Genomic DNA, 27,116 nt, shown 5'->3' with positions numbered 1-27,116 from the left:
TATGCCCTTGGTGTGGCACAGAGAAGTATAAGTTTGTTCTGAGGGTAAAGGCAGGATGCCTTTTGCTTTCTTTTCTTTCCCTGTCACTGAAATCCTAAAATACAAGATCTCATATATTGGCGTCAGGATTTTACTGTAAAAAAAATCCCTGCTGCTGAAACTTCAAAAACCCCAGCCAAATACGTCATGTAAAGTTACTCAATATGTTTTGATCAGACCACTTGTCTGATAATTTTTACATACTGGTGGATATGTGGATTCAAAAGAGGCAGTACAATAATGAGGAATAACATGAGATTTTATAAAACACAAAAGAAAAGAATATATATTTGATCCTGTGAACTAATTACTAAACTGCATGGTAAGACATTATTTAAACATGTAAACCTTTATTGATTTTCCAGTGTTTACTTGTTTCTTTAGAGAAGAGATAATATTTATCAGGTCTAAACTGTTTCCCAACCTGCTGCTGGGAAATTATGTGTACATGTGTTTGGAAAGAGGATGAATAGTAATTTTGTGGGAGTGCAGAAGGAGGGAGGTTAGTGAATAAAAGAAGGATGCTGCACGGCCACGGTTTACTTTAGCAGCAGAAAAGGATCGGGATAATGAGGAGGACTCTGCTGCTGCTGGCCTCTCTGGCCTTTGCTTCTCTCACTTCTGTAGCTGATGGAGCTCCACTGTAAGTAGACGTGCTGTACTTTTACACATTCCCAGTGAGGTTGAATTAATTCATGCAAAACAAAGGCCAATCTCATTATCTTGGATGTGTGCAGAAGGTTTAATTTCATTTCATTTCATTTTTGCATCAATATATTATTTTATTTTGCATGTATAGTTTCAAATTCTTTTTTAAGGAAGAAGGCATGGGTGGTATTTGAAGGAAAGGGAATGAGGAAAAACTTATGGAAAAACATTTTATTAATGTAACCAGAGTCTAACTTTATTGCTAACTTCATTTTATTTGTTTCTTGTGTAATGAGAAGCTGCAGCCAGGTCTGCAGCTTGTGTAACATAAGTCAGGGTAATCTGGTATTTAAAGTGATGCCAAGAAGTTGTCCTAAACTTTGTCCAGAGTTTGCACAGTGGTGCATTACGCCAGACAAAGCAAACAGACTCCAGAAGCATGATGAAAAGATTTATTGATTCAGTTTTGGACTTTATTCAAGATAATCAATAGGTCACTGATTGTGTTTAAAGTCCAGCCCATAGCTCATAACCAATCTGAATTTACCCAAAAATGAACCTTTCTATGGGTTAAAGCATCCAATGCTTATAATGACAACCTCTTTATGTTGTCACTGTGGCTCCTTTTCAAGCAATCAGTCATATATTAGAGTGAACAGAACTGTCATTATGATAAAGAAAGAAAAAAAATCAAAGAACAGCATCTAAAGTGTTTTAAACATTGTGAAAGGGTATATTCCAGCGTATACAAGAAAAATATTTTTTAAAAGCCCATAACTTAAAAAAAAAATAATAATTAAGGGTCACACGGGAAAACAGCTGGTAAATACTTTTTTGAAAGTATTTGTTCACAAAACCTTTATACAATAAATGAATAGATAAAAAATAATAATTCATTTTTAATTTTTAATTAAAAATACTTATTTCAGCAATTATTAACCTGTTTTTCATAGTGTCTAAAATGAACATATAACATAATAAATAAATAATTTATTCTTTAGTCAGTAACAGCATGTGTTTATCTACACAGATACTAGTTTCATTAACATCTTTCTCTTTTATCACTGCTCCACAGGCAAGTGATGTCTGCCCCAAACTTGTTGCGGGTGGGAACAGCAGAAAACATCTTTGTGGAGTGTCAAGACTGCACTGGAGGAGACGTTAGGGTTGAAATCAATGTGATGAACCATCCAACCAAAACAAAACGGCTAGCAACAACATCTGTGACCCTCAACAATGAAAATAACTTTCAGCAGCTTGGGAAAGTAACTGTGAGTAAAATTATTTGTTTACTGTATATGATACTATTATTGTTATTTCTATTACATTGAATATTCAATTATCATTGAATATGCCATCCAAGTCTTTATATACTTTTCATACTGGTTTCAGATCCCTGCAGGAGACTTCAGTAAAGATCCCAACGCGAAGCAGTATGTGTACCTACAGGCTCAGTTTCCCGACCGCCTCCTGGAGAAAGTCGTCATGGTGTCCTTCCAGTCTGGTTACATCTTCATTCAGACTGACAAGACCCTTTATACACCAAACAGCAAAGGTGAGCCTACCGCTACCTCATGACTGAGAAACAGCATACACAAGGGTAGTTCTGTGGCGACCCACTAGAGGGCTCCACTCACACCCAAGCGTAGAGGAGGGGTTTTTGTTGTGTTTGGGATATGCTCAGTTGATGTATGGAGGTGAATAAAGTTGGAATGGAAAACTAGAGCTCCTGTGTCGTGTGTCCCATGCTTCCATAGTTCTATCTTTATTTTATTTAATACAGATTCTATATGTTTTTGGGGGCCATTCAATAAACTTGAGGAAACATGGTGCTGCTCCAATAATTTAGTTTTGAGTTTGAGACAAAAAACAGTTTGTTACAGTAATTATGTGACTGTGGCATCACTTTTCACACATTAGAAAGCTGTTTTGTGTAGTCCATGCAGTCTCTTTAAAAAAGGTTAGAACATCTGATAATTTTTTTCAGTGAAGATTTGAAAGGAAAAAAATCATATATTTCCCTCAGTTTGACTAAGACATATTTTAAATGAATGACCTTAAATTAAATTAGTAAACTGAACTTCTTTATTAAATATTCCCCCCAACATGTATACATCACTGCCCGAGCAGCAAAAATAACATCTTCTCTTCCCTTCAGTTCATTTCAGGATGTTTGCACTGACACCCCAGATGGAGCCTGTAGAGAGGGATGAAGCAGCCCAAACTGATGTTTCCATTGCCATTGAGTTTGTGGTATTGTATTTTATTCTTCATCGGCTCAGAATTGAAAGTGACATTTTGCAATCAGCCGTAGCAAGGAAGACAAATATTTTCTTTGCAAATAAACAAAACAATAAAAACACATCAACTTTTTTTAATGGATTTTTTAATATTGTCATTTATATATTAGTTTTGAAACTTTATTTTTTTTCCACAGACACCTGAAGGCATTGTTTTACCACTTGATCCAGTCTCTCTAAAATCAGGTATTCATTCTGGAGATTTCCAGCTTGGTGAAATTGTTAGGTGAGTACTATTATTATTATTATTATTATTATTATTATTATTATTATTATTATTATTATTATTATTATTATTATTATTATTAATGCGTATATAATGTAGTGTAGTATGTGTTAAATTTATTTATTTTTACTATATAATCAATCTTGCATATTTTAAACTTATACACTTCCATAATTCGGCAATTGTAGTCTAATTAGATCCTGTGTGTAGAATATAGTCTGCAGTCTGATTAATGTGTTACCTTCAGTTTTACAAATGCTTGAACTATTTGTTTGATTAATCTCTCTCTCTCTCTGTCTCTCTCTCTCTCTCTCTCTCTCTCTCTCTCTCTCTCTCTCTCTCTCTCTCTCTCTCTCTCTGTGTGTGTGTGTGTGTGTGTGTGTGTGTGTGTGTGTGTGTGTGTGTGTGTGTGTGTGTGTGTGTGTGTGTATAGTACTGGACTGTGGAAAGTGGTGGCAAAATTCCAGAGTAACCCACAGCAAATCTATTCCGCAGAATTTGAGGTCAAAGAGTATGGTGAGCATCCCATTAGCTGTATTGTACTTGCATGACATTTTTTTTATTGTTTTTAAATGTGCAATGCAAATGGTAACTTCAAACACAGAAAATGTTTTATTCATTTCATTTATTCATTTATTATTTGCAGTTCTTCCCAGTTTTGAGGTGAAACTGACACCATTAACACAGTTCTTCCACGTGAACAGCAGAGATTTCACCGTCAGAATCAAAGCTACGTATGTAATTGTTTTGTGGATTTAATAGTATGTATGTGATCCTTTGTTGTTACAGTTTGACCTGGGTTCAAACTGGTTGTTCACAAGCACATCTTTATTCCATGGTTTAAGGTATCTGTTTGGTCAAGAGGTGGATGGAACAGCCTATGTGGTATTTGGGGTTATCAGAAAGGACCAAAGTAAGCAGAGCTTTCCAGACTCTCTTCAGAGAGTGCCGGTGAGCCCATATTTATACTTAAGATTTAACATGTCCATATGAAGTGATGCTGACATAAGAGTTGAACTACCTCCTACTATTCAGAAACTGTATTATTGTGCTATAACTGTGGAGCATATTTTTACATAAACATCTTCATGTTGCTGAATTAGATTGAAAATGGTGAAGGAGAGGTGACACTGAGGAGGGAAGACATAACAAAAGTTGAGAGGGACATCAACAGCCTTGTGGGGGGCGCCATATTTGTATCTGTCAGTGTGCTAACAGAAAGTGGTAAGAAAGAAAGCCCGTCTTTTTGAGCCTGTTCAGATTTTCTTATATGTTACTTTCAATGGTGCACCAGCTTTAGAGATAGTATATGAGTAGCAACCAAAAAAAACCTTCAATTAAAAAAAACAGAACATCTGTCAGAAATGAGAAATTAATGTTTTTTGTTTTATTTTTGGTGAAAAGAAAGTGAGTAATAGAAAAACAAATGAATTCTGACAATTTTTTGTGCGTATAATTATTTTCTTGTACCCTGTCACAGGTAGTGAAATGGTGGAGGCCGAACTGAGAGGTATCCAGATTGTTACATCACCCTATACGATCCACTTTAAAAGAACTCCAAAATATTTCAAGCCAGGAATGTCCTTCGATGTTGCGGTAAAGCACTAATTTACATTTACATAGTTTGACATAATATTACACGTTAAAATCATAATTTTGATATGTCAGTTGTGGCATTTGAAGAAATTATAATTCCTTTACAAAGTGTTATGATTCAGTTTCTTTTTTCTGATGTCAGGTTGAAGTTTTAAATCCTGATGAAACTCCAGCACAAAACGTTCCAGTAGTGATTAATCCTGGGGAAGTCAGGGGACTCACTGCAGCTAACGGCATGGCTCGGCTTACCATCAATACAGAAGGAAATGCAGCTGAGCTGAGAATCACTGTAAGTTTTTTTTAAGTTTCCAAAAAGCTTTTTTTTAAAAACAAAAATAACAGCACCACCAATAATCTACATCTTACTACAATAATCTTACTCTATATATATATGTATATATATATATATATATATATATATATATATATATATACATATATATATATATATATACCCTTATGTTTGTTTAATAGGTGGGCCAATATAAACAAAACTTTGCACAAACATCAGAATTAGAATCAAAATTACGTTTATTGCCAAGTTTGTTCACAAACAAGGAATTTGTCTCGGTGTCATGCTGCAAGAAATATCATCCGACACCAATTATTACCATCTGTATGTTTAAAAAACAAACAAACATTTGTTATATATCTGTTTATTATATTTATTATATGTTCATCATCCCTCTATGGATGGATTGTTTTGCACGTCACATTCAGTGTACATTGCATGTGCATAACCTAACTGTCACACAAACGACCCATTTTGCTACTTCCACTACTATTACTTTTACTACTATTACTATTACTTCTACCACTACTGGTTCTACGATGACAACAACTCAAACTACTACTACTAATAATAATTATAATAATGACAATGTTAAAAAAAACTTTTAATAATAGTAATAGGGCAGCACAGTGGCTGCTATTTTCGATTGTTCTGGCTTTAATTTAATTTAATGCTTTAATGCTTGCTCACACAAATACTGCCCTCAAGCAATAAAGATTATCACTTACTTATCACTTAATTTAACTTGTTGCACATTGGCTATGTATGCTTGCCTTTAATTACAGGTCCTGACTGATCCTTGTATACTTGCACATGAAAGCACATGAATGTTTTTCTTATGCTTAGTATGGCTTATGTGTGTGTGTGTCTTTAATTACAGGCAATGACCGATGACAACATTCTTACACCTGATAAACAAGCAAGAGCAGAGATGACAGCAAGACCATACCAGAGCAAGACCAGGACTTTTATCCACATAGGTGAGAAAAATCCTGAAGAAGCATTGCATAAAGTAAAAGTATAAAGATTGTTACTATAGGTAGAAGTGGAAGTACACTGTGGAAAACAGGCACTAAAAGATGTGTTCAAACTAAAGCATTTATTGAAACATATTTGCAGGTGTGGATGCAGCTGAGCTCAAAATAGGAGACAATCTAAAAATCAACCTCAATCTCAACCAGCAGCCAAATCAAAATAATGATATCACATATCTGGTAAGAGACTTATTTATTTGTTTTTGTGTATATAGATTTTTTTTTCTGTGATGCAACAACTCGTAATAGTACATAAATGTGCGCTTAAGGTGTTAGGTATTAATGTGTAAATCTGTTTCCCCAGATCCAGAGCAGAGGTCAGCTAGTGAAATATGGCCGTTACAAGACAAGAGGCCAAGTACTGATTTCCCTGATACAACCAATCACCAAAGAAATGCTGCCATCGTTCCGCATCATAGCCTACTATCATACAAGTTCAAATGAAGTGGTATCAGACTCTGTTTGGGTGGATGTAAAAGACACCTGCATGGGAACTGTAAGAGACTCAAGAGCTGTGAAAGAATGAAACTTTACAGCCAAAATGCACAAATGTTACTCATTTCTACAGTAGTACTCATTTTTAACATATAGAAATTGCATTTCACACTCACTTAGCTGAAACTGGAATCCTCACGACCTGCTCCAGCTTATGAGCCTCGCAAGATGTTTGGTCTGAAAGTCACAGGAAATCCAGAGGCCACAGTGGGACTGGTTGCAGTTGACAAAGGTGTCTACGTCCTAAACAACAAGCACCGCCTGACACAGAAAAAGGTCATTTCTCGATTATTTTTTGCTTTTTATATTTTGTAAATTGTTTAGCTTCAGTAAACAAATTGCACATATTGGATTTCATATTAATTTACGTATTGCATACATACCAAAAACCTGAAACTTGTTATGTTGTTACAGCATGTTAACCTCAGAACAACTATGCATTAGCTGAGGCACACGCCAGGTGGCCCGTAGGTCCCCAGTTTGATTTGTTGCTCTGAGTGTGTGTAGAGAGGAGGAAAGATTATTGTGAGTCTAAAATTAAAAAAATAAAAATGTGACGGTGAATGTAATGTAATAATATAATCTTTAAGATGTCAATAAGACATTTTTTTATTTTTTAGCCCCTTTTTTTAGATTTGTGAGCCATATTAGAGTCCTCTTATTGTAAGTTTACTGTTCAATTTACATTCTTGTATGTGTTTGTACTTTAACCTGTAGGTGTGGGACATAGTAGAGCAGTATGACACAGGCTGCACACCTGGTGGAGGAAAGGACAATATGGGTGTCTTCTTTGATGCTGGGCTATTGTTTGAGTCCAACACTGATGCAAAGACCCCATATAGACAAGGTGACAACGCAACAGAGCATCCCACTCTTTTACTGTTGTCTAATACTTTTCTTTCGGCTTCACTGTTAAACCCTTGTAGAATTATGATTATTTCTATCATGTTTGAGCAGTCCAACAAAAAATGTTGTGTTATATTCTTCCTATTTTAGTAACACAAAAACCAAATTCAGTTTCAGGTTTGTTTCATATGATATATTTTGTCTGTGTTGCATTTTACAGAAATTAAATGCCAGCCTGCAAACAGAAAGAAACGCAACGCTGCTGTAATGGATGTCAGAAGCAGCTTATGTAAGTATATATATATAAATATATATTTAGATAAATAACCACATATTAATTCATAATTTCACACATATCACTGTTTTTACTTTTGACAGGCTATGTATTAGTCAACAGACAAAAAGAAAAAAAAACATTTGTTTTATGCTTTTGACCCCATTAAAAATATTTTCTGTTTACAAAAAGACATATTTAAAAATATATGTTTGTAACTTTACAGTGAATCACAGTTCTCATGATTTCTTCCACAACCGTCTCTGTTTTCAGTAAAAAATTATACAGACCCAGTAGAATCTGAGTGTTGTCTGGATGGCATGAAGGAAACCCCCCTTTCATACACCTGTGAGGTCCGCAGCGAGTACATTGTTGATGGTCAAGGCTGCCGTGATGCTTTTCTGCGTTGCTGCAAGGCAGTGGAAACCCTTCGAGCAGAGAAGAGGGAGGAAGACCTCAAACTGGCTCGCAGTAAGAGATGGAAACGAAATGGGTGATGGTTATCTATAGTCATGCTATTTATTATAAAATTCACAAAATTATATCATTTTAATCAAAATCCAGGTGAAGGAGAAGACAACAGTTTCATGGACAGTAATGAAATTGTTACTCGCACCAACTTCCCAGAAAGTTGGCTCTGGTCTGATATCAAATTGCCTCCTTGCCCTAGACACGCACCTAACTGGTGAGTCATTGTAACACACAAACACATACAAATGAAGTTACATCTTAAGCTATCTCTCAGACTGTTAACATTTTTCTCTGCTTCAGTGACACCACATCATTTGTGAAAAATGTTCCTTTGCAAGATTCAATCACAACCTGGCAGTTCACCGGCATCAGTCTGTCAAGAACTCACGGTGAGGACTCGGTGACTAAAATGTGGCTTTTTTTTGGCTTTCCCTTTACTTTCTTAAAAAAAATTTCATTATTTTCTGCATATTTTCTTTAAGGAATCTGTGTTGGTGATCCATTTGAGGTCATTGTTAAGAAGGATTTCTTCATTGATCTCAGGCTGCCTTATTCTGCTGTCCGTGGAGAGCAGATAGAAATTAAAGCAATCCTCCACAACTACAGCCCTGATCGAATCACTGTAAGTACAGAGCCACAGTAATTACTGGACTGAAACACAGTGATGTTCAAAAGTGTCATCTTGTGCAGTTTATTTTGTGCATTTTCGTGTTGTGTTCTCAAAATCCCTTGAAAAAAGGAGAAGTGATTATTAAAGAGATTATTTTAACAAAGCTCAGAAATTTAGTGGGTGTTAACCATAGGCTGCTCGTTTTATGTAAAAATGTAGTTTGTTGTTGTTTTGGTTCATGAACTTGAATTTTTTTATTTGTGTATTATATATGAGTGTAGACTTGTATATAGTTAAACATGTATGGATTATATAATGTTGAATTTTGAATATTGATTTGTAAATAATAGAATTTCAATCAAGGGGGTAGGAACAGAAAAAGTATAAGTTTCATCCTATTCCTTTTCGAGCATAAACATTGTGTAGACATAGAGATATTCACGAAAAGTTAATGTTATTAAGTTTTTCTTTTCTCTTGTTATTTTAGTTATATTTACATGTTCAAAGTAAAACTATTCTATCTGTCTATCTAGGCTTATCATATTTGGTTTATCATCAACTAAAATTGAAGAGTGCAATTCCTTTTTTCGTGTTGAGTTTATTAACTTAGTTTTCTGTAAATAAGGAGTAACTGAAATTGCCGAAAGTTAAAGGAATGCTCAAAAAGATCTCTGCATTTCATCAGGATCTTTGTATTCTTCCAGTTTGAAGCACCACGTGATCAATCTCTTCTCCAACTTTGTCATTGCTGTTTTTCTTTTATAAAGGTACGCATTGATTTGACTGAGGAGGAGCATGTGTGCAGTTCAGCTTCCAAACGTGGTAGGTATCGCCAGGAGGTCACTGTTGGGCCCGAGACCACACGATCTGTACCTTTTGTCATTATTCCCATGAAGGAGGGAGAACGGCACATTGAGGTTAAAGCAGCTGTTAAGGACTCATATCTCAATGATGGAGTCAGGAAGATGTTGCGGGTGGTGGTAAGAAAACCAATGTTTGCTATTTGTATGCCCAAAAATGTGTTCAATATCACTTTCCTATTAAATAAAACAAAAATGCTTTTTCTTATCTGAATGTGAACAGGCCTTTCAAAATTGGTAGTAATAAAATAATTTGAAAGTTATTTTTTGTTGAGGTTTAGGCACAAAAAGGAACAGACAGAAACAATAACAGGAGTCTGGCTCAATCCCAGACCAAACTTTTTTTTGGTCTGGGAACTTTTGTTCTAATCACTACATGATTATCACTGCCAAAAGAATTTCCCTTGATAATCTCAGAAATGATCAAAAATATTAACAATAATCATACTGGTCAAATGCATTTTTAGTTCATTGCTTGTTTTCTGTCTATTTTGTAAAAGGGATTTTATTTAAAATGTGACTATAGGAAGATGAAGAACCAGTACAGTACTCCAATCACTACTGAACAGCAAACTGACAAAAACCTAGCCAAAAGAAAAACTACACAGTTATTTATGATAATGTAGGTCAGTCAGTTTTATCCATATTTCATTTCTAAAAATCATGGTTATCATCAATACTGACATATATTACTGAAATACGTTCACCGTGTTCATTTGGGAAAAATGTTTTCCAGGTAAAATGCAAAAACTGTTTGAAACCATAGACATAAAGGCATGCTAAGGCATAGTTGATTACGAATTTGATGCCAAATGAGTTGCTTAGGTCAAGTTAGAGAAACTATGTGATTTTGATTAAAATAACAGGTTAATATGGTTAATGTTGCAGGAAGTGTGTCACCTTGGTTAAAGTTACACAGGAATAATATTTAGTAATTATGTATAATTAAAAATGGATAAGAGTGGAGTTGAAATTTTAAATAGACCTGACATTTCAAGCTAAGTCAGACGTCTAAAGCTTTACAGATGGCCAAAATGTTGCAGCCAGACAATTAAGTGAAGGATTTTCAAAACATCAACACTTAGTTAACAGTGTTGCAGATCCTGTCACTTAACCACATCATGCCAGATATCACAGAATGTCTTCTGAATTTTTCTAACGTTCATAAAATGGCGCATCCAAAATATTGTGGCTTTGAAAAGGGTTTTGGTTTCATACCAATATTGATGTTGTATTTTATATTATGTTATATTTTATATATTGTAAGGAAAAATACTCTATGCATATGATAACATTGTAAACCACCAGAGTCACTTAATTATTATCTGCCTCTCAGCAGCACACTTTCAGTATCTATTGCAACTACAAAGTATTCATTTTATAGCTGCAGTAGTAAGTTGACTACTAACATCATTTGCGTTTTTGCTGCTGTGGCTACTTCTCTCACACACCGAGAGAGGTTCACTTCACACAACAAGACTACAAAGTTAAACAGAGTTTAGTCACACAGGTTGCAGTTAGGCTTAGAAGGACAAACTGTTGAGGACTTAATTTAATTACAGATTTATTTCCTGTTTTGTAGCTACTGTACTTTTCTTTGCTAAAATAATAATGACTTCCAATGTTTGTCTGTTTTCCAGCCTGAGGGCGTACTGGTTAAACATCCAAAGATTGTATCTTTAGATCCTGTTAAGAAAGGAGAAAGTGAGTTTATCCATTAAAAAGCTACATTATAATTATTCAGTTAAACCCTGATTTTCACCTTAATAAAACATTTTTTTCTCTGTTTAGATGGTGTACAGAATGAAGTTCTTAACAGTGGAATTGAAAGGAAAGATTTGGTTCCAAACACACCTACCAGCACACAGATCTCTGTGACAGGTGAGAAATATTTAATATTTGGGCAGTGATTCAGTGCCCATATCACCCTGAACCTTCCATTGATATACATTGTTATTGTTGACATTCAGGACTGACTACCTCAATGGTTGTTGTGAACCTTTTTTGTATGTGTATGCATGCAGGGAGAGAACAAGTATCTCAGCTGGTGGAGAATGCCATTGGCGGTAACTCAATGGGTACTCTAATCAGACAACCCTCAGGCTGTGGGGAGCAGAACATGATCTCAATGACCCTGCCTGTTATTGCAACCTTGTATTTGGACAAAACCAATCAATGGGAAACTGTGGGCTTTGAGAAACGTAATGAAGCCCTCCAACATATAAAAACTGGTAGGCTCTCACAGATGTACATAAATTCTTTGGTAACACAATAAACACACAAAGCTCCTCAAAATTGTTTCTAATAGATAAAAGTCAGATGCAAGTTGAATAGCAGTGAAGTAAAAAGATTGTTTTATTTTTTTAATTGTTTCATCAAGGTTACACAAACGAGTTGGCCTACCGTAAAAGTGATGGATCGTTTGCTGCATTTGTTGCTCGCCCAGCTAGCACCTGGTGAGGCACCCACAAACAATATTTTGCACGTGCTGCTTGAATTTCTGATTTTGTACTGGCAATATATATTAAGGGCAAATAAATTACATTAAGCTATTGTATCCCCTCTTCCTGTCTATAAGGCTGACTGCCTATGTTGCCAAGGTGTTTGCAATGGCCCATCATCTGGTTGCAATACAAGATCATGTGATCTGTGATGCTGTCAAGTATCTTATTCTCAAAGGACAACAACCTGATGGTGTTTTCAAAGAATTTACAGCTGTAATCCATGGAGAGATGAATGTGAGTGCACTGATTTCATTAACACAAGTTCTTCATCTATACTTGAAATACAAAATGGCTTATAACTAAATGAGAAACCAGTTATACAACTGCCAATCACCTTTTATAAATATTATAAACTGTTCTGTTAGAAATAATAATAATTATATGTTTGTGCTTCATCTGTAGGGTGATGTGGCTGGATTAGATTCAGACGCCTCCATGACAGCTTTCTGCCTCATTGCAATGCAGGAGTCACGCTCAATATGTTCCGACACTGTCAATGTGAGTATTTCACCTGCAAACATTATCTCTTGTGCAAACATTGTTGCTACAAAGTATCTGAAATAATCAAAGGGTGATACTTTGTATTGCACTTGCATTGAAGATTTAAACCACAGACCAGCAAAAACAGACAGAGTTTAATTCATCTCACCAACATGTTCTGTAGGCTCACAAAAGGAAGAAGAACATTATGTTCTGTTCTCCTGTCACTCATTATCTTCCTTTCTTTTTCCTTGTTTCATCTGCCCAGAGTCTCCCAGGCAGTATAGACAAAGCAGTGGCCTACCTGGAGAGGCGCCTGCCCAGCCTCACCAACCCTTATGCTGTGGCCATGACATCCTATGCACTGGCTAATGAAAACAAATTGAACAAAGAGATCCTATTCAAGTTTGTTTCCCCAGGTATGTTCAGACACACACACAGACAAACACAAACACCGTACGTGTTTACACGATCAGTGTAACTATGTTTATTACAGTTTCAGTGAATTCCAAAAAACAGTTGGGAAAACTGTGAAAAAGAAAACTGTACTACAAAAATATATTCTTTAGGATTTTTTCAGTGCTTTTCAGTTGCTACCCTGTCCTTCTCTCATACATACAGGACATAACCATAAGCTAAAATACAATAATTTTTTGTCATTAACGGTTGGTAATGGTGCAAATGAACTCAAGATGTGGAACTCAGAACAGGTCCAGTGAAAGCAATAGTGCTTTTATTTAAAGTAAAGTTACAAAAAAATGACAACAGAAGGAATTGTGAGCTAGTGTGTCCAGGTTTGCAATATTTAGAAATCCACAGAAACTCTCTTTACAGGGAAAACTCTCTCGCTTAAAAACTCACTTAGACACAGCCAGGATTCCTGCACAGAGACGAGAAAAATGTGAGGTGACGACAAAAGACAGAACATAAAAACTTCATATATGTGCCGACAACACTAATTCTTTGCAGTTCAACAATCAGGCCTGAAATATGGGTATTCCTCTAGCTTAAATCGCAGACAGAACAGCTGATTACCAACAGAAGAGTTTGGGAACTCCAGATTTGCTGGCACCAGAGGTTGGGAACTTTTTAGATTGATTTCCAAGTCGAACATGTTTCGTAGATACCCTGCCAAACCCTCTGGCCTTCCAGATGCACTGAAAGTGGTGCAGATGATGCTGCACATGGACAGAACACTTACCTTTAATTGCCAGAAACAGGGGAGGTTGTTAGCCCAGCGACACCTCAAATAGTAGCCAAGTGGGAGCCTAGTAGCCAAGGACGTCATGGTGTAGTGGGCTTACTTGATTCAGGTTAGCTGCGTGCTCCACCTGGACTAATTTGTGCAGTGGAGAGCCACTTCCAAATCCTGGTTACCTTGTTTGGTCAGCACACTAGTCTGCTTAAAGAAGGAAGTCAGAGGGAAGACTAACCCAGGCACAAAACTCTCTCCAGACACAGGATGTTAAATTGGGCCCCTTATTATGTCTTGAGAGATCTCATGCAGACAAAACACATGATTCACCATATCTGGGATGTCTCTAACTAAAAGGGCAATTTTGAGAGAGCAGCAAAATGTACAGACCTTGAAAAACGGTCAAGGATGGTGAGAATGACAGTGTTACCTGCAGTTGAAGAGAGTCCAATGCAAAGTCAAATGCAATGTGGGACCAAGGGCAACCTGGTATTGTTAGTGGATGCAGCAGACTAACTTGAGTGGTGTGAGAGGTTTTCCTTTGAGCACAAGTGGAGAAGGCAGACACATTCTCCAAAACCCTTATTCAGACTTGGCCACCAAAAGAAACACTGGGGAGGATAATTCAAGTGGTTCAGAGGATACAGAGATGTTAACTGGTTTTCTGGGAGATGTGGCTGATTTTAGACAGAGCTGATAGCCATTGTTCTGCCACGAATGAGGGAATTGCTCTAGTTTGAATAGAAAGCTGATCATCTGAAGACTACCACGAGGTGATTGTTTTAACTCTTGGTGTTCGGACATGAGATGCGGGAAATGGAGGAAGGACTTTCCCTTGGAAAAGAAGGCGTGGTTACAGGGACACACAGCAAACACACACACACTGACAGAGGGAGATGAGTGAGAGAATGAGAAGAGGAGAGACAGACAGAAGTGGGTGAAAAGCACGGAAGACCATTACTTTTGTTATTCATGAATTTTAAAATTTACTTTTTTATAAAATATCTGAAAAAAATCTCATCAATTTTCTTGTGTTCCTGAAAATTTTACTTATTAAATATTATACTTGATTAATTTCTGACTTCTCAGTAAAATCCAGTGTGCCTACTCAAATTTGGGTATATATTTATCAATTTGCTTTTATCTAATGAATAACTATTTTTTTAACTTGAAAAAAGTTTTTGCATTTTTTCTAAAATATTTCTGTTTTATATTATAGTAATAAAAATGTACTTGTGTGATTGTGTCTGTCAGAGCTATCTCACTGGCCTGTACCTAGAGGCCGTATTTACACTTTGGAAGCCACAGCTTATGCTCTTCTTGCTCTTGTCAAGTCTCAGGTGAGCATGTCCAAATTATATCATCCATTTGTCATTCATGTGTCACTAAAATATTATAGGTTTTGGACACAAAATCATTGAAAATTTACTTTACAGTATTAAATTACCATCGCTTACCATTCCAGAGTACTTGAGTTACCATTTATTTAACTGTGAAATTCCAGCTCAATGAAAAGAATTTCTACATTTAGTTTTATGTCGTGTCATTATTGTGTGCAAATACAAATTAAAACAAATAAGACATTGCTTTGTACAGCTTCGTTATGAACTATGAAAAACATTGCATTTTCTTTCAATAGGCAAGTTTTTGGACTGGATTTTAATTATACCCAAATAAAAAGCAAAAAGCAGATTAGAAAGCCTAAAACTCTAAAGTACCTTTGAAAAATGTTTTTCCATAATTTATTTTAAAACTCTACTCTTGTCCTGTGCTGTTTTAATAAAGAACTTTGAAGATGCCAGACCTGTTGTGAGATGGTTCAACACACAACAGAAGGTGGGCGGAGGCTATGGATCAACTCAGGTAACACAAAACTTCCTGTCAATCAAGATATCATAGGCAGATATTTTATACATATTGTCTCATCTGATAACCTTTGCCTTTCTTTATCTCCCTCACTTTCTTCTCTCCAGGCTACTATAATGGTCTATCAAGCTGTAGCAGAGTACTGGATCAACGCTAACGAACCACAGTATGATCTGAATGTGGACATCAAGTTGCCAGGAAGGTCGGCACCTGAAAAGTACCATTTTAACACGAACAACCACTATGCCACAAGAACGTCTAAGGTGAGAAGAAGCAAAACAAACACAGTCACCACGTAGCACAATTTGTCAGTCTGAAAACATGTCCTCTAGCAGTAAATAAATCTCAGTATTGCTAGTGTTTCTGTCTTTTTGGCAATCCATCTCAACACTCTGCAAGCTTTTTGGGGTTTTTTTTTCCTAACAGACAGAATTCATGAGAGGATTCAATGCAATTTAAATTCGGTCGGTGGGAGCGAATTGAGCTTATCTCTGTTTTTTTTCTCATCTTTGTGTGTTTGTAAATATTAATCCCAACAGATTAATGATATAAACCAGGACATCACAGTGACTGCTAGGGGAACAGGAGAAGCAACAGTGACAGTAAGTTATCTGTTAGTTGATCATTTCAGAATCCTAGACAAGGCGTTTTAAACCTTAAAGGAACAGTATAACAAAGACTTGTTTATCACATGATATAAAAACACACTTTTTTCAATGCAACAGTTGGTATCACTGTATTACGCTAAGCCCAAAGAACGGGAGAGTGACTGTCAGAATTTTACCCTCTCAGTGGATCTCATAGAAGGTACTTTGATGTCCTTTATCTCCTCTTTTTATTTTACTTATCTGTATGTTTTCATCAAATCAGTTTGCTTCAATTTATGGCATTTTAATTGTTTATGCTCGTTTTTTCTTTTTCCTTATTCTTTCAGAAAAATCAAATGCAAATGAAAAGATATACATGCTTAGGATAGAGGTCATGTAAGTACAATATAACCTACACTTTAGAAATAGTAATGACTTTAACTCGTTTTGTTCCCCCCTATTTAACTCTGCTGTCATATTAATCATTCTTATCATTCTCTCTGCAGGTATAAGAACAGGGATCGTGATGCAGGCATGTCAATCTTGGATATTGGCTTACTAACTGGTTTTGCTGTTGAAACAAAAGACCTGGAATTGGTAAGAAGAGATACCCACATTAAGTTATGTGGTTACAGTTAAAGAAAATAATAAGACCTCTTAATGTTTAAAAAATTGTCTTTATGTGTGTCTCTAGTTGTCTAAAGGACGTGGCCGCACCATATCAAAATATGAGATGAACAAAGCCCTGTCAGAAAGAGGCTCACTCATCATTTACTTGGACAAGGTTGGAAATCACACCAATCTTTCTCCTTATCCCCCTTTTTTCCACTTTGCCTTGGTTTTTATTTATGTTTTTCCCTATATATATTTCAATTCCCAGGTTTCTCACACACGACCAGAAGAAATTGCTTTTAGGATCAAACAGGAAATGCCGGTGGGCGTCTTACAACCCGCAGCTGTATCTGTCTATGAATACTATGAACGTGAGTCTCATAAACATGTTACCTTTATACCTTCAAGTGTTCTAATCACTACCATGGCTATAGGTGTATAAAATAAAGTGCCTAGACATGCAAACTGCTTCTGCAAAGATTTGTGAAAGAATGGGTCGCTCTCAAGAGCTCAGTGATTTTCAGCCTCTTACTGTGCTCGGATGACACCCGTGCAACAAGTCCAGTCATGAGATTTCCTCAAATATTACTAAATATTCCACAATCCACTGTTAGTGCTATTATAGCAAAGTGACAGTGATGAGGAATGACTGCAACTCAGCCATCAAGTGGTAGGTCATATAAAATCACAGAGTGTGGTCAGCAGATGCTGAAGCACACAGAGGTTGCTAACGTTCTGCAGAGTCAATAGCTACAGACCTCCTAACTTCATGTGGCTCTCAGATTAGCTCAAGAACAGAGCATAGAGAGTTTCATGGAATGTCAGGAGCTCGGCTTGGCCCCTTATTTCCAGTTAAAGAAAATCTTAATTCTTCAGCATTCCAAGATATTTGGACAATTTCACCATCCCAACTTCATGGAAACAGTTTGGGGATGGTCTCTTCCTGTTCCAACATGATTGTGCACCAGTGCACAAAGTATCGTCCATAAAGACATAGATGAGCAAATTTGGTTTGGAAGAACTTTACTATCCTGCAACAGTCTTGACCTCAACTAGATGGAACAGGTTTGGGATGAATTAAAATTGGAGATCAGAAATAATATTGGTGTCTGACCTCACAAGTGCACTTTGGGAAGAATGATCAAAAAATTCTATAAACACACTGAACCTTGTGGAAAGCATCCCATAAGAGTTGAAGCTGTTATTGCTGCAAAGGTTGTGCTGATATCATATTAAACCCTATGGATTAAGAATGGGATGTCAGTCAAGTTAATTTCTGTGTGAAGGGAGAAGAGCAAAATACTTTTGGCAGTGTAGTGTAAATAGGCACACTATGCCATTTCATTTGATCATTTTCATATACATTGCTATATCTACCATAGCTGTCACAAAATAATAGTCAAATACTTTTTTTCCCCCTCAATGCAGAAACACGCTGCGTGAAATTCTACCATCCACAGAGGGAAGCTGGAAAACTACTGCAGCTCTGTAGAGATAACATATGCACATGTGCTGAAGGTAAACACAATCATATACATCTGATTATATAACCTTTTTTTTAAATTGTAATTAAAAGGTTTTCATGTATTTTTATATTAACTTTAAATGGTACAGAAAACAGCATTAGAAGTGTGATTAAAATAAAGGTTTTATTTTAATAGTCCGATTTTGAGCAAATATGTTTTTTTATGTAGTTTTGTTTGGGTGCAGGTTTATATAAGCATCTGCACCTCTTCCTGATGATGAACTGGTTAAATGTAAGCATGGGTGGAAAGCGCCTTAGGCCGTGGATATGCTGATCCTGTGTCCCAGTGCATTCTGCCATACAGTTGTGAAAAACCAATCGTGGACTCCTTTGCTGGACAACAGCTAAAGGATGATGAAAACTGATTCATGCAACTGGACAAAGAACACAAGCACACAGCAAATCTACAACAGTATAGTTTGGACCGATGTCCAGACCCCAACCCATTTGAAATGCTGCAGCAAGAATATGATAGACTTACACATAGGCAAACTTAAAATTCCTCAAACGAAGTGAGACACTGATTTTAGAGAAAACAATTAAGCATTACTGCTAAAGGTGAATCTGCAAGCTTTTGAATCATTGGGTATACTTTCACACTGCAGCATTCTGGCCTGTGAAAGTACATTTGTTTTTCATAACTAGCTAGGGTGTTGTTAGTAACTTTAGATGTATGCACTAATCTACAATTATAAAATCTAAAAGATGCCTATTTTGGCAAATCTGATTTAAAATTTGGTTTGCAGTAAATAATCAAAGGTTTATGTTAGAGACAGTAGTCACAACACTCAGAGCAGGATGTAAATGCTTACTGATATATTTGTTGTATATTCGACCTTCATATACCTGCAGTCACTTATCAACACACATGTATACATCAGCTTTGTATTTTTACCCTGTCCCTATTGTGTACTTACAGAGAACTGCAGTATGCAGAAGAAGGAAAAAATCCCCAATGATGACCGCCTAGCTAAGATTTGTGAAAGTACAGAGACCAGCAAAGTAGACTTTGGTAAACAAACATAAATGGGTTACATTTAGGTTTATCTAATAGAATATAGTAAAGCAAAAAGCTAAAAACTATACTTTGGCTGCCCACAGCTTACAAAGTACTGGTGGAAGAGGTTGTAGAAGAGTTATCCACAGACAGTCACAAAGTCAAAGTGCTGGACTCCATTAAAGAAGGCAAGTACTTACGTCCTTTAAACGTGTATTTTAAAAAAAAATTACTTCTTTTTTTGTGGCATTAAGATAGCAGTGACAGTTATTTTCTGTTATAGCCACAAAAAATTAGGCAATTTGAAGGACAAATCATGCATTTTATAAAACTTCTGCTTGCTTTTGTACTGAGAGGTACATTTAGTGATTGACACCATTTGCTATCAGTAAGCCAGATTAGCTTGTCTTGCTGATACCGATCTTCTTATTTAACATTTAATACTTAGCATAGGCATATTACCAAAACACTAATATTACACATACAACACTATATTATGATGATACAAGCAGGAATATATATGAACCCAGCAGCACTGTGTTTAACTACAACTTGAACAACACATTTAATCGTTCATAAATCACTGCTCTTAACTGTCTTATCTTCATCACAGGTAATCTTGATGCTAATCCATTGGATAAACAGCGCATATTTCTCAGTTATCAACACTGCAGAGAAGCTTTAAGTCTGGAAAAAGGCAAAACCTACCTTATCATGGGCTCGGATAAAGATATTCACCGAGATGACAAAAGGAATACGTAAGTATATTGTTTGTCTGGCTGTGCTTGTGTGTGGTGTATATTTAAACTCATTTCAGAGTTCTGTTAATTAATCTTAGCTTCAATGAATGAATTCAATTATCTTGAACTATATATATTTATCACAGTTGTTCATTCCACATTTTGCTGATTGGTCACAGAAACACTATTTTTCTTTCAATTGTTCTTTTCAGATTCGAGTACGTAATTGGTGAGACAACCTGGGTTGAGTACTGGCCTACAACAGAAGAGTGTCAGACTGACAAATACCGGGATACCTGCTTGGGCTTGGAGGAGATGGTCAATCAGTACTCACTCTTTAGCTGCATCGGGTAGTAAAACAAAAAAAACATTTCAAATGTTGTTCTTCTGCTGTTTTTACAATTTCTGTAAAACAGAAACCGATATAACATAAGGGTTTCACCATTTCACTGCAGTGATTAAAATGTATTCAAATGGGGTACTGGCTCTGTGTGTCTTTTGTTAAGTTTATGGTGGCTGAAAAATTTCTCGCATTTTTTATGCATTTGAAAAGTAACAAACACAACAAAGAATAAAACATTTGAAATAAAACAGCTGGAATTGCGAAGCTCTGTTTTCAAAGTTTTATTTAATTTATATAGTGGCAAATCACAACAGTTTTCTCAAGGTGCATTACACTGTAAGGTAGAGTTGGATGTCTCGAGACCACTTTTACGTGGTCTTGGTCTTGACAGACTTTTGTCTTGGTCTTGTCTTGGTCTCGACTGACTTTGGTCTCGGTCTTGGTCTCGCTGTCTCGGTCTTGCGTTCTCAAATCGACATAGTGTTCGGGAGATTTGGAGTCAACCATCAGCGGAGCGGGGGGGTGGCTTACTGGGCTTAAGCCCGGGTCATTTTTTCAGAAGCATGGGGTCTTTTGGAGTGTAATTTGTTAGTTAGAAGCCTGACTGACAACTGTATAAAACAAAAACAACACACGAAGCACAGAGCGCACCGTCGTAAATTCCCCCTAATTTTGGTATTGTCCGAGCTCAGGCACTAGGCGACTGAGCACAGCACCCATGTGAGCGAGGGGGGAGAAGCTGCTGCCTGCGAGTTTGCTGCAGACAGAGGAGAGCTTAAGTTTGACCAGGTACCAAAGCAAATCATTTGTACTGTACAAATAATGTAAATATGACGTTGTATCACAAAAGATTGATATCAAACTGATCACTTGGTTGCGTTACTTGCTCTTCGAGTGAATCAACAAATGGATAAATAAAAAGCCGAACAACAATGCTGTTTTTTTAGAGAGTCTTAGCTTACATTTCATATTTTCAGTTGTTACCCTCCACGGCTAAACAAACTCTCTAAATCGGTTTCAATTGTGTACCGATGAACACAACAATGGACATAAGGAGCTCTTTCAAAGAAAAAACATAGGTAGATGTTTTTTAATATATTATGCTTTGTATGTTGTTCAGTATATTTCTATGCAAAACAAGAGAAATTTCAATACACAGCAGTATATTCACAGTTGAAACCAGATATTTACATACACTTTAGGGAGAAAACATAAAAACTTTTTTTTTTTTACTGTTAAACATCAATTTAGAGTAAACTTGTTTTGTTTTAGATAAATAAATGTTGAAATATCTTTTGAATTAGTTAAATGTCAGAATAAAAAGAGGGAGCTGTCTATTTTAATCACTTTCATCAAATTTAGGAGTACACATACACTAAATCATCAAATTTAGGAGTACACATACACTAAATTTATTGCAGACGATTCCATTCTGAGCTTAAGAAGCTTCTGATAGGTTAGTAGAGTCCATGTGAGTAAATTGGTGGCACACCTGCATAAGACACCCCCAACACACAGAGCCTGTTTCTTTGACATGGGAAAAATCAAGAGATATCAACCAAAACACCAGGAAAAGAATTGTGGATCTCCATAAGTGTGGCTCAGTTTTGAATACAATTTGGTGCCATTTACAATTAAGAAATACAGACAATTTCTCTCTTTACTCTTAAAGTTAACAAATATGTTTTTTATATTTATCAATCTAAAAAAATAAACATTTAGTCTGATTTGATGTTACATTTAAAAAGTGTTTTTGTTTTTATCTGAAGAGTATGTAAATATCTGGTTTCCAGTGTATATTTGATGATGTTGGTGTTTGGCTTGATTGTCAGCACAAAGAGGGAGAGAGAGGAACAGAGAGGGAGAGAGAGGAACAGAGAGGGAGAGAGAGGAACAGAGAGGAGATGGAGAGGAGAAGGAGGACAGAACAGAGATGGAACAAGAGCCAGGTGAGACAGACATGTTAGTCAAATGGTTGTTTGCCAAAACTCATCAGAACATGTATCTAGTATCTAGTGCATCTTTTTAGATACCATTTGTTACTTTTTTAATTCTACATTTATTAAGTTATGCAGGCTTGTTTGCACAACAAGGCTAAATAATTATATAAACTTTTCTGAATCTAAATAGTGTACTTTGGTAGAATTAAAAAATATGTGTAGTGCAGGTCTATGATGATTTTTAGTGCTACTATTACCTAGTTTTGATTCTGGTTCTGTCTTGGATAAGTCCTAAGAAGCCCTGATTTTGAACTGTTGTAGTCCTGGTTTAATTCCGGATCAGTTCTGGGTCTGGTTGAATTGGGGTTTAGTCCCTGTGTCTTGATACAGCACCGACTTTGTTCTGTCTTGCTGCTTAATTAAAAAAAAATAGTTTAAGGTGTCCTGCAGATGTGATATTTTTTTTCCTATATGAAGTCATTCTTTTTTGAACAAAACTCAAAACAGAGCCTAATAATCTTTCAGTCATTTCTACCCTCACTTAATTTCCTTTCGCTGCTCTGCTCTCACACAGTGGCTCAGCTATGCTCCAATCCCTCCATATTGTGGCCAATCACATGCGAGGATATAGGATAATATCATTATGTGAAAAACAGAGAGGGTGAGAGACGCAACAGTCAAGTGGAGTGTGCGTCTGTCCTCTCAGTAAGTGAGTGAGACAGTAGACAGCGGTGAGGAGGGCTGTGCGAAAGCAAAAACACATAAATATGCCTGACACCCGTAAACGAAGCAGCATCTGGCTGCAGTTTAAAGACTTTTTTTGTCTCGGTCTTGATCTTGGTCTCGTCTCGGTCTTGGTCTTGTCTTGGTCTCGATACCCTCTGGTCTTGGTCTTGTCTTGGTCTCGGATAAGGCGGTCTTGACTACAAGTCTACTGTAAGGTAAAGACCATACATTGATATGGTAAATGGTAAATGGCCTGTATTTGTATAGCGCTTTACTTAGTCCCTATGGACCCCAAAGCACTTTGCACTACATTCAGTCATCCACCCATTCACACACACATTCACACACTGTTGTTAATGTGTGTGTGAAATATGTATGTCTATGAGAAAGCACTGGGCGACAGTAGGAAGGAAAATCTCCTTTTTAGCAGGAAGAAACCTCTGGCAGAACCAGGGTCAGGGATGACCAGTTGGGGGTGAGGGGAGAGGAACAGGACAAAAGAGACACTGTGGAATCAGTCACAACTATTAACTAAATGCAAGGTATAAACACATAGTGAGTGAAAAAATTGTGAAGTAGAAGCACTCAGTGCATCACGGGAAGCTCTCGGCAGCCTATAAGCCTGTTCCAGCATAATTAAGGTAGAAATCAGTCTCTGAAGCTAGTCCTAACTGTGCTTTATCAAAAGGGAAAGTTTTAAGCCTAATCTTAAAAGTGGAGACAGTCTGTCTCCCACTGTCATGGCACGAAGTGTCAGGCAGAGTGGACTCAATGTGCAGATTCAATACACAGGTACACAAGACGTGACGTGAAAATAATTTATTTACAGCGGTGAGTAAACACAGGCAATGATGCAAAGTGCAGGGAACTATTTACAAACACGGAAAACCTTGCAACTTAAAAGATCATGAACATGAGCGGGGGTTAGAAGTCAGTGGCTATGAAACACTGGGCACATTAGCCAGAATGGCGTGAACATGATTATGCAGCAGAGTCCTCGGGGGGAAGGTAACTCATGGCCTGGACATAATTAGACGGGCTGAAGGTCCAAAACTCTGTAACAGAGGGAAAAAAAGTCACTCTGGATCCAAGTGGAACCACACTGTCAACAATTCCTGAGCATAAAATTTTCAGAGCCTGAAAGCTGGAGGCTCTGCTTTCCATTGTGCTTTTAAATACCACATTAATCAAAGAGTCAGAGTGATTTGCTCATTGGGGTGAGATGGTACTATGAGTGCCCGATTATGAAGACCTTATGAAGAGAAGAATTTAAAATTCAATCCTGAGACTCTGGAGCTAATGTAAGTAATTTTAAATGCTGTGTAAGTAATTGTAAATTGTGAATAACTTTATAACACCTCATATTTTAGAAGTAGAAATAATTACACTGTAGTTACAGTTAAAGAGTGAATAAGTAATTCTAAGTAGCACCTAAATTCTGAATATTTTTCACAAAAAGGGGACACAAATTATGCTGGATGTAATTTTGCAATTTTAGGCTGTAATAATGTATAATTTTTTGGTAATTTTGTGGAAAAACAAACAATATTTCCCCATATTACATTTTAAGAACACTGTACTGTATTTAGGGTGGCTTTAATTTAGGATGTAGAGCAGGACATCCACTAACTAGAAGGTTGTTGGTTGTCTCCGATGCATCCATCAGCGTATGAACATGTGTGGATGTTAAATAGGCTTAGGTGTAGGAAAAATGGGTGCGAATGACTGAATGAGGCATGCTGTTTAAAGCACAGTATTCAGATTCATGTTCAGTAAATTTACTTTTTGGGGTATCAGCCATATTATAGAGTGGCTTAATCTTACCTATAACTTCCAGGAAGTGGCGTGCGATAAGGCAAGCAGAAATTATACCCACAAACAAAAACGATCATAGACTCTCTACAAAGTGTGTGGATGAGCTAGTGAAAGAAATCAATCAGCTGTCTTATTGTGTCTTGTGATAGAACATACATCCTGTTTATTGCACGAGGGTGTAACCATCAGTATTCTTGTATGTGTCAATTGCCAGCCGTTTATTTTGCACAAATCCAGCCAGTTCTTCCGTATTCTTAACACTACACTGTGCTACGTGAGAAATAATTTCCTCTTGATTAATATTATTACTTTAATTATTGCTTTAATAAAATTTCTTGGAATTGAAGTCTAAATTGTTGATTTTGTTATATAATAGTTACAGCAGTTTACTCCCTTTTTATGCTTTTTTATTCCTTTTCAGTCTTTGCACTCTTAGAAAAATCATTATGATTTATAATTTATGAATAAAAACAATAATAAAATTATTGTTTTTGTTTGCATGCAGGGAATTAAAGATTTAGTGCCAGTGATTAAAATCTCCAGAGGAATTGTATAGACCTTAAAAAATTGCAAGTTTTTTCCAGTACTGTCTTCCACAGTAAAACAAAACCAAGAGCAGACTGGGACCTAAAAAATATATCCTCATTGAGTCTATAGTAAGTCCTGAAACACGTTCAAAGTCCAAGAGTCTGCAATCAAAAGTGAATTGCACATTGCCTCTGGTCCTCTGGGACTCTCACCCTTTGGGCTAGGGTGCCCCACCTCGGGCCTCGCTCCTTCTCTTGCTGGATGCACACTATACCACATATAATTTAAAACCTGAAATAACACAAATAAAAATGAATAAAAAAAACAGATAAAAGAAACACATGAACAAGAGTAGCCCATAGAGCTGATCATGGAAAAGCAAAATGGTTTTGGCACAACAGTGCTTTCAGATCATAATACTATTTGAAAAAGCTGCCAGACAGGACAGGATAAAAATTTTAAAAGCAATTCACCATGTTATACAGAGATCAAAGAGATTTTGAGTAGGAAAAACTAAGTCACACCTTTAAATTTATAGACTGAAGACAACTTTTAGGGGAAAAATCTTATTCCAAATTTAACGCTTAATAGTAGTAGAAATATTAAGGTGTTTAATTGCTGGGACTGTTAAGCTTGCTGTTTCAACTATGGATGTTGAATTAAAATAGTTCTTGAAGATGTGATATTATGATAATGTTCAAAAGATTAATCTTTTGAACATTATCATGTTGTTTTGTTTTTTATCATGTAATCTGTTAAAAAGATTAGATTTTTTTATTGGAAGTGGACTTAATCCCCCATCCAAAACCACAAAGGAATGGATTGAACATTCACTTTAATAGACATACTATTTCTGAATAACTGTTGTATATTTTTTTCTTTGACTTTAGCAACAGTAATAGTTCGCTATCCTGTTCTACTATTGTCAGTAAAGCCTTTTTTTAAAAGAACTGAACAAGTTTTACAACAATTAAATGGTAGGCTACTGCTGTTTTTAAATTTCTTCATGATGTTATAATGATATTTGTTTTTCAATTATATTTTTTAAATATTTCTATTAAATGCAGTAAATAATTTAGACAAAATTTAAATTGTCTCTTACAATAACAGAGAGGAGATCTTTAAAAAAAGGAATGGCAATATTTATTGGACAGTCCAAAAGAACTGTCAAACTGTCAACAAGTAATGAATTTAAAAATCCAAAAAACATGAAAAAAAAATAACTGAATTGAAATCCACATCATTTATTCTGTAGAAAAACAAGTTTAAAATGTCATTTTTCATTGCAAATTTGGAAACATACTAATTTGATGTGTGCATGACGTCTGAAATATTCTTACTATACTATACTGCGGATATACTTCGGTAACTTGTTAATAACCACTGTTGTAGATGATAATATAGATTATAATGAGTAAATATAATACAATATGTACTCTATTCAACTGCAACTCACCATAAAATGTTGTAATTCTTAATTGACTACATTCTTTTGAGAACTTTAGTACATTCACATTTTAAGATAATAAAAAATGTTATCAATAAAAAACTATTTAAAATTGTTAAA

The 27,116-nt window shown here is 36.1% G+C and overlaps 1 protein-coding gene across 1 annotated transcript; it reads left to right on the top strand.

The window, feature by feature from the left end:
* The first annotated feature begins 608 nt into the window (after positions 1-608).
* LOC134629376 (complement C3-like) lies at positions 609-20,666 on the top strand. The gene is made up of 43 exons (XM_063476664.1): positions 609-682; positions 1,763-1,958; positions 2,080-2,242; positions 2,846-2,940; positions 3,125-3,213; positions 3,647-3,729; positions 3,860-3,947; positions 4,059-4,164; positions 4,317-4,437; positions 4,694-4,809; positions 4,952-5,098; positions 5,982-6,081; positions 6,221-6,315; positions 6,440-6,631; positions 6,751-6,906; positions 7,348-7,477; positions 7,697-7,765; positions 8,024-8,221; positions 8,315-8,435; positions 8,522-8,610; positions 8,704-8,843; positions 9,599-9,811; positions 11,332-11,395; positions 11,483-11,572; positions 11,716-11,922; positions 12,072-12,147; positions 12,270-12,429; positions 12,598-12,693; positions 12,944-13,094; positions 15,125-15,210; positions 15,656-15,733; positions 15,844-15,999; positions 16,276-16,338; positions 16,462-16,543; positions 16,671-16,719; positions 16,830-16,920; positions 17,018-17,107; positions 17,204-17,306; positions 18,364-18,453; positions 19,380-19,472; positions 19,562-19,645; positions 20,071-20,215; positions 20,410-20,666. Exons 1-43 carry the CDS (start codon positions 609-611, stop codon positions 20,549-20,551), a joined length of 4,977 nt encoding a protein of 1,658 aa, XP_063332734.1. The 3' UTR covers positions 20,552-20,666.
* Positions 20,667-27,116: the final 6,450 nt, after the last annotated feature.

Source organism: Pelmatolapia mariae, linkage group LG6 (assembly GCF_036321145.2).
Source record: "Pelmatolapia mariae isolate MD_Pm_ZW linkage group LG6, Pm_UMD_F_2, whole genome shotgun sequence".
In the NCBI taxonomy this organism is placed as follows: Eukaryota; Metazoa; Chordata; class Actinopteri; order Cichliformes; family Cichlidae; genus Pelmatolapia; species Pelmatolapia mariae.
The sequence above is the reverse complement of the archived record's forward strand: the minus strand, read 5'-3'. Positions and strand labels throughout refer to the sequence as shown.